Source organism: Oncorhynchus gorbuscha, unplaced genomic scaffold (genome assembly GCF_021184085.1).
Source record: "Oncorhynchus gorbuscha isolate QuinsamMale2020 ecotype Even-year unplaced genomic scaffold, OgorEven_v1.0 Un_scaffold_745, whole genome shotgun sequence".
In the NCBI taxonomy this organism is placed as follows: domain Eukaryota; kingdom Metazoa; phylum Chordata; class Actinopteri; order Salmoniformes; family Salmonidae; genus Oncorhynchus; species Oncorhynchus gorbuscha.
This window is the reverse complement of record NW_025745790.1, coordinates 234933-242689: the sequence shown is the minus strand read 5'-3', so window position 1 is coordinate 242689 and position 7757 is coordinate 234933. Positions and strand designations below refer to the sequence as shown.

At 47.2% G+C, this 7757-nt stretch overlaps 1 protein-coding gene across 1 annotated transcript in view; it reads right to left on the bottom strand.

The window, feature by feature from the left end:
• The window catches only part of LOC124019998 (exportin-1), an 80381-nt gene extending 72855 nt beyond the window's left edge, over window positions 1-7526 (bottom strand). Inside the window, exons 1-3 of the mRNA XM_046335413.1 lie at window positions 7115-7526; window positions 4831-4962; window positions 1289-1390 (exon numbers count right to left, since the gene is read on the bottom strand). Coding sequence (XP_046191369.1) covers window positions 1289-1390; window positions 4831-4956 — 228 coding nt within the window. The 5' untranslated portion in view covers window positions 4957-4962; window positions 7115-7526. The remainder of the gene's footprint in view (window positions 1-1288; window positions 1391-4830; window positions 4963-7114) is intronic.
• Between the last annotated feature and the right edge of the window lie 231 nt (window positions 7527-7757).

Here is a 7757-nt window from a genome sequence, read left to right as displayed (position 1 = left end):
GTGAGTACCATACTAAGCTATTTACGTGTAGTGAGTACCATACTAAGCTATTTACGTGTAGTGAGTACCATACTAAGCTATTTACGTGTAGTGAGTACCATACTGAGGTATTTATGTGTAGTGAGTACCATACCAAGGTATTTACGTGTAGTGAGTACCATACCAAGGTATTTACGTGTAGTGAGTACCATACTAAGGTATTTCACTGTGGAGATGCCTAGTTTGACTCAAGCTGACTGTGAATGGGGGTGGTAGGGGGTCTCTAAGGAGGAGAAACAGAGTAAACCCACGATAACCTACCATTGGGTTCGGCAGACAGAACTACACGATAACCTACCATTGGGTTCGGCAGGCAGAACTACACGATAACCTACCATTGGGCTCGGCAGGCAGAACTACACGATAACCTACCATTGGGCTCGGCAGGCAGAACTACACGATAACCTAACATTGGGTTCGGCAGGCAGAACTACACGATAACCTACCATTGGGCTCGGCAGGCAGAACTACACGATAACCTACCATTGGGCTCGGCAGACAGAACTACACGATAACCTACCATTGGGTTCGGCAGGCAGAACTACACGATAACCTACCATTGGGCTCGGCTCGGCAGACAGAACTACACGATAACCTACCATTGGGCTCGGCAGACAGAACTACACGATAACCTACCATTGGGCTCGGCAGACAGAACTAGACGATAACCTACCATTGGGCTCGGCAGGCAGAACTAAACGATAACCTGCCATTGGGCACGGCAGACAGAACTAAACGATAACCTACCATTGGGCTCGGCAGACAGAACTAAACAATAACCTACCACTGGGCTCGGCAGACAGAACTACACGATAACCTACCATTGGGCTCGGCAGGCAGAACTAAACGATAACCTACCATTGGGCTCGGCAGACAAAACTAAACGATAACCTACGTTTGAGTGTGTGTGTGCTTTAGTTTGATCCATCAACCCCTGTTTAATGTTGTTGTTCTATGTAAGAGCGCTGCTGTTGATGCCATATGCTCCTCAAGGGGAAAAGGCCTAAGTAATACCACTGTATCTGACATTTAGCAGACGTTTTCATCCAGATCCACTTTGAGTCATGTGTGCGTACATGTTTACATACACGTGACGTGGGGAAATGGAACCCACTATCCTGGCGTTTGCAAGCGTAGTGCTCTACCGACTGAGTGACAAGTGAGTTGTAACTACCAGCTCCTAACTTCCTCACAGCTGAAGTGCTGCGACCCTCCACCAACGGGTGCTCCCTGCGGGGTTTTGACTTACTTTGGTGTTCATGCTCTGGGAGAACTCCAGTATGGTGTCCACTCTGGTCCAAGCATCCGGGTGCTCTTTCAGCTGGGTCAGAACCTCCTGAGCCAGCCTTTGCTGCAACACAGGAACAGGAATGGATGAAATAATATATAATAAATACCATTTTGAAACATAGGCACACACTCTCTCACACACACACACACACACACACTTTCACTCTCTCACACACACACACACACACACACACACACACACACACACACACACACACACACACACACACACACACACACACACACACACACACACACACACACACACACACACACACACACACACACACACACACACACAGCCTAAAATGAACACCCGCCACCTGCGGGTAGATATTGGCATTGGTGAGTAAGATGTCCATTTCAAACACTAATCAAATCTTACTGGTCACATACACAGGGTTAACAGATGTTATTGGTCACATACACATGATTAGCAGATGTTATTGCGAGTGCAGCGAAATGCTTGTGCTTCTAGTTCCGACTGTGCAGTAATATCTAACAAGTAATTAACAATTCCACAACAACTACCCAATACACACACATCTAAAGGGATGGAATAAGAATATATACATTACCATTCAAAAGTTTGGGGTCACTTAGAAATGTCCTTGTTTTGAAAGAAAAGCACATTTTTTTGTCCATTAAAATAATATCAAATTGATCAGAAATACAGTTTAGACCTTGTTAATGTTGTAAATGACTATTGTAGCTGGAAATGGCTGACTTTTAATGGAATAGTTGGGTATCTGGAGCATCAGCATTTGTGGGTTCGATTACAGGCTCAAAATGGCCAGAAACAAAGACCTTTCTTCTGAAACTCGTCAGTCTAGTCTTGTTCTGAGAAATGAAGGCTATTCCACCGGAGAAATTGCCAAGAAACTGAAGATCTCGTACAACACTGTGTACTACTCCCTTCACAGAACAGAGCAAACGGGCTCTAAGCAGAATAGAAAGAGGAGTGGGAGGCCCCAGTGCACAACTGAGCAAGAGGACAAGTACATTAGAGTGTCTAATTTGAGAAACAGGCGCCTCACAAGTCCTCAACTGGCAGCTTCATTAAATAGTATCCGCAAAACACCAGTCTCAACGTCAACAGTGAAAAGGCGACTCCGGGATGCTGACCTTCTAGGCAGAGTTGCAAAGACAAAGCCATATCTCAGACTGGCCAATAAAAAGAAAAGATTAAGATGGGCAAACACAGACACTGGACAGAGCAACTCTTGCCTAGAAGGGCAGCAAGCATAATTGCAAAAGGGTTTTCTAATGATCAATTAGCCTTTTAAACTGATAAACTTGGATTAGCTAACACAACGTGCCATTGGAACACAGGAGTGTTGGTTGCTGATAATGGGCCTCTGTACGCCTATGTAGATATTCCATTAAAAATCAGCCGTTTCCAGCTACAATAGTCTTTTCCAAATTAACAATGTCTACACTATATTTCTGATCAATTTGATGTTATTTTAATGGACAAAAAAAAATGTGCTTTTCTTTCAAAAACAAGGACATTTCTAAATCAGGAAAGTCAATGGTAGTAAGGGGGGGAGTCAGTGGTAGTAAGGGGGTGTCAGTGGTAGTAAGAGGGGAGGGGGTCAGTGGTAGTAAGGGGGAGTCAGTGGTAGTAAGGGGGAGTCAGTGGTAGTAAGGGGGGAGTCGGTGGTAGTAAGGGGGGAGTCAGTGGTAGTAAGGGAGGGGGGGGGGCCAGTGGTAGTAAGGGGAGGAGTCAGTGGTGGTAAGGGAGGGGGGTCAGTGGTAGTAAGGGAGGGGGGGGGGAAGTCAGTGGTAGTAAGGGGGGGAGTCAGTGGTAGTAAGGGGGGGGGGGTCAGTGGTAGTAAGGGAGGGGGGGTCAGTGGTAGTAAGGGGGAGTCAGTGGTGGTAAGGGAGGGGGGGGGGGGAGTCAGTGGTAGTAAGGGAGGGGGGTCAGTGGTAGTAAGGGGGGAGTCAGTGGTAGTAAGGGGGGTCAGTGGTAGGGGGGAGTCAGTGGGGGGGGAGTCAGTGGTAGTAAGGGGGAGTCAGTGGTAGTAAGGGGGGAAGTCAGTGGTAGTAAGGGGGGAGTCAGTGGTAGTAAGGGGGGAGTCAGTGGTAGTAAGGGGGAGGAGTCAGTGGTAGTAAGGGGTCAGTGGTAGTCAGTGGTAGTAAGGGGGGAAGTCAGTGGTAGTAAGGGGGAGTCAGTGGTAGTAAGGGGGGAGTCAGTGGTAGTAAGGGGGGAGTCAGTGGTAGTAAGGGGGAGTCAGTGGTAGTAAGGGGGGAGTCAGTGGTAGTAAGGGGGAGTCAGTGGTAGTCATGGGGGTGTCAGTGGTAGTAAGGGGGGTCAGTGGTAGTAAGGGGGAGGAAGTCAGTGGTAGTAAGGGGGGAGTCAGTGGTAGTAAGGGGGAGTCAGTGGTAGTAAGGGGGAGTCAGTGGTAGTAAGGTGGTAGTAGTCAGTGGTAGTAAGGGGGTGGTAGTAAGGGGAGTCAGTGGTAGTAAGGGGGGGAGTCAGTGGTAGTAAGGGGGAGTCAGTGGTAGTAAGGGGGAGTCAGTGGTAGTAAGGGGGGAGTCAGTGGTAGTAAGGGGGAGTCAGTGGTAGTAAGGGGGTCAGTGGGTGTCAGTGGTAGTAAGGGGGTAAGGGGAGTCAGTGGTAGTAAGGGGGGGGTGTCAGTGGTAGTAAGGGGGGTGTCAGTGGTAGTAAGGGGGAAGTCAGTGGTAGTAAGGGGGGAGTCAGTGGTAGTAAGGGGGGAGTCAGTGGTAGTAAGGGTGGTAGTAGTCAGTGGTAGTAAGGGGGAGTCAGTGGTAGTAAGGGGGGAGTCAGTGGTAGTAAGGGGGAGTCAGTGGTAGTAAGGGGAGGAGTCAGTGGTAGTAAGGGGAGGAGTCAGTGGTAGTAAGGGGGGAGTCAGTGGTAGTAAGGGGGGGAGTCAGTGGTAGTAAGGGGGGAGTCAGTGGTAGTAAGGGGGGGGAGTCAGTGGTAGTAAGGGGGGAGTCAGTGGTAGTAAGGGGGTCAGTGGTAGTCAGTGGTAGTAAGGGGTCAGTGGTAGTCAGTGGTAGTAAGGGGGAGTCAGTGGTAGTAAGGGGGGAGTCAGTGGTAGTAAGGGGGAGTCAGTGGTAGTAGTAGTGGTAGTAAGGAGGGAGTCAGTGGTAGTAGGGGGGGGAGTCAGTGGTAGTAGGGGGGAGTCAGTGGTAGTAAGGGGGAGGAGTCAGTGGTAGTAAGGGGGAGTCAGTGGTAGTCAGTGGTAGTAAGGGGGAGTCAGTGGTAGTAAGGGGGAGTCAGTGGTAGTAAGGGGGAGGAAGTCAGTGGTAGTAAGGGGGAGAGTCAGTGGTAGTAAGGGGGGGAGTCAGTGGTAGTAAGGGGGGAGTCAGTGGTAGTAGGGGGGGAGTCAGTGGTAGTAAGGGGGAGTCAGTGGTAGTAAGGGGGAAGTCAGTGGTAGTAAGGGGGAGGAGTCAGTGGTAGTAAGGGGGGGAGTCAGTGGTAGTAAGGGGGAGGAGTCAGTGGTAGTAAGGGGGTCAAGTGTCAGTAGTACTTACCTGTGTTCCGATCCCGTGGTACAGACAGTTGACCACGTTGTCCAACAGGTTGATGTCTAGTTTCTGGCTGAAGTCTAGCAGCTGCTGCGCTGCATGGTCTGCTAACACTGTCATAACTGCTGGCATGGAGCTCTGCAAGGATGGACAGCAAGGAGGGGGTTAGACTATGTGTGTGTGTGTGTGTTATGACTGACAGAGGCAGAGAAAACATTCAACAGCAACAGGCAGAGAGTCATGTGAATGAATGGAGCATTCCAACCAGCTAACCACCTCTCCTAACCCCCTTCCCCTGCTCCCCAGGACACTGGTGGCTCCTTAAATTGGGGAGATGGCTCAAAGTGATAGCAGCAAAGGAATCAATGTAAAGATATCGAACTCATCAAACACGCGGTTTCCATGCGTTTGATACCATTCCATTCCAGACATTAGTATGAGCTGTCCTCCTCACAGCAACCTCCTGTGACACACCCCTCCAACAGTAAACAAGCATGACATGAGCTGTCCTCCTCACAGCAACCCCTCCAACAGTAAACAAGCATGACACTGTCCTCCTCACAGCAACCTCCTCCACCCCTCCAACAGTAAACAAGCATGACATGAGCTGTCCTCCTCACAGCAACCTCCTGTGACACACCCCTCCAACAGTAAACAAGCATGACATGAGCTGTCCTCCTCACAGCAACCTCCTGTGACACACCCCTCCAACAGTAAACAAGCATGACATGAGCTGTCCTCCTCACAGCAACCTCCTGTGACACACCCCTCCTCACCATCTCCACCAGTAACAGTTGTATTTGTTGTATTCTGACAGTTGTATTTTGACAATTCATAAAAAGCTTTTTCTGATATCGTTTAATAAACAAACATGTGTGACATACTGAAAATATCACATTATCATGCCACCTCCAGAACACAATCGAACCACGTGCCAAAGGACGTCACTTTGTTTACATCTACACCTGCCTGGTAGCAGGTGGCTATTTTGAAGTTCAAACACACCTTAAAATGTTACAGTAAACACTGACGAATGTAGAAGAATAATGAAATAAGCTGCTTTATCGTTTTATATCAATCAGTTTATCTCGCTTAACACAACCACCAACTTCGGTTGATAGCTACCGTGTAGTTAACGTTAGGTAGTCTTGGGTGCGTTCCAGGTCTATATAATGCCGCGTTCAAAACAACTGGGTGCATGGAAAAATACAAAGTCAAATCATGACATCATTGATCTTCGGGTGGGAAAGTCGGAGCTCTAGAAAGAGGCCCGACTTCCCGAGTTTGATGACCATTCAAATCGATTTTTCCCAGTCAGAAGCTCGTTTTTTTCAGAGATGTACTAGTTCCCAGTAGATTTGAACGCGGCAATAAAACATGCGCTAAGCAGCCCACGTGACATTTATCCATTACCTGCAACACTTCGTAAACGATGACAAGTTAGCGAAACTGGATACAGGTAAGACTAGTTTACAAGTTCGTTTCAATTGGGGGAAAATTCAACGATCTCAATTAGATTTTTTTTTTTAAATGTAAAATAGTAAATACACACAGCACCACCAGCGCATTGCCCTTGCTAAATTCGGTACCAAGCTATTGATAGGACTGTCGTTGATACCAAGACAAAAAGGAAGTCTAAGCCTCCAGAGAAAACGTGTGGTCCTCCATAGCAGGCTATCATCACCCAGACACACGCCTCCCCTCCCACTCCACGCTTATCAAAGGGAAGGCTTGCGTCCTTTACTACCCAGCTGTACAGCAAGTAATACACGTCTAACAAAATAGCTTCTTAAAAAAAATATATAATAAGTTTGCAAAGTAGCTATGACCCTAATGTAATCTTAATGTTTTTTATGCCTTACTAAAATAACAACTAACTTTGTCGTCCAAACACAGCGCATCACTGGTAAAGTTAACACAATTAACGTTAGAAAACGAGCAACAAAATGCATCCGCTCAAACCACGGACGCTGTTTCTGAGGAAGGACTGAATGAATGAATGCATTATTTTTTTGTTTTGTCGTCGTCGTCCCCGGTCCTCAGCATTGCTTGCTATCATCACCACACCACTCACACCCAACCCGAGAGGACTTTCTCACACACCCGCATCCCTTTGTAAAGTGCATCACACAGCAACGTTACCACTTACTTACCTACCTAGTAGTTACACTTTATTACTGGATGCTCTCTGCATGTTACATTCCAAAAGTGAAATTAAAGTCTAATATATATATATATATTTTACCCCCCCTCCAAGTCAAATGCTACTTTGCACCCCTGAGTTACCTACCAAAAGTCCAAGCCTCTGACTGAAAGGAGATGGGCTTTTTCCCCCACAGGGAAGCTTTGCTACAAGGTTATAGACAATATCGTTGTTTAGTCAGAAATAGACTGGCTATCTGTTATCTCTGACACGTTAGCTGGCTCCAATTCCAGAAGGTGTAGTATATTGATGGCTAGTTAATAAGGATCACAGATGTGGATTCCGCAACTATTATCACGGTACGCTCAATAATATACTCCGATTCATTTTACGAAAAAAATAAAAATAAACCTTGATTTACAATTTAATTCTTTAACTAATAATGTTGTTGTTGTTTTTTTTGTGTGTTGCAGCGGGGCGGTTTTGAGAGATTGTATTCCTGCGCCTCTTCTCCTCGTTGAAGCAACTAAACTCACATAACCGGTTGAAACCGGTTCAGACTGGGAGATTCCATCTCGGTTTAGTTTTCAGCCGATGGCGCCGCGGAAAGTTTGGACTAACGGCACGCCCATTTTACACTCCCATTGGTGGGGTTGTTTTTTTTACGGACATCGTTGCTTAAACTCTATTGGGTAACTCCGTTGTCAATCAATTTAAATTCGTCCGGGCACCCACGCGACTGCTCCGCCCGTCGTCAGAAAAAAGAGGGCGGACTCCGATCAAGCAGAAT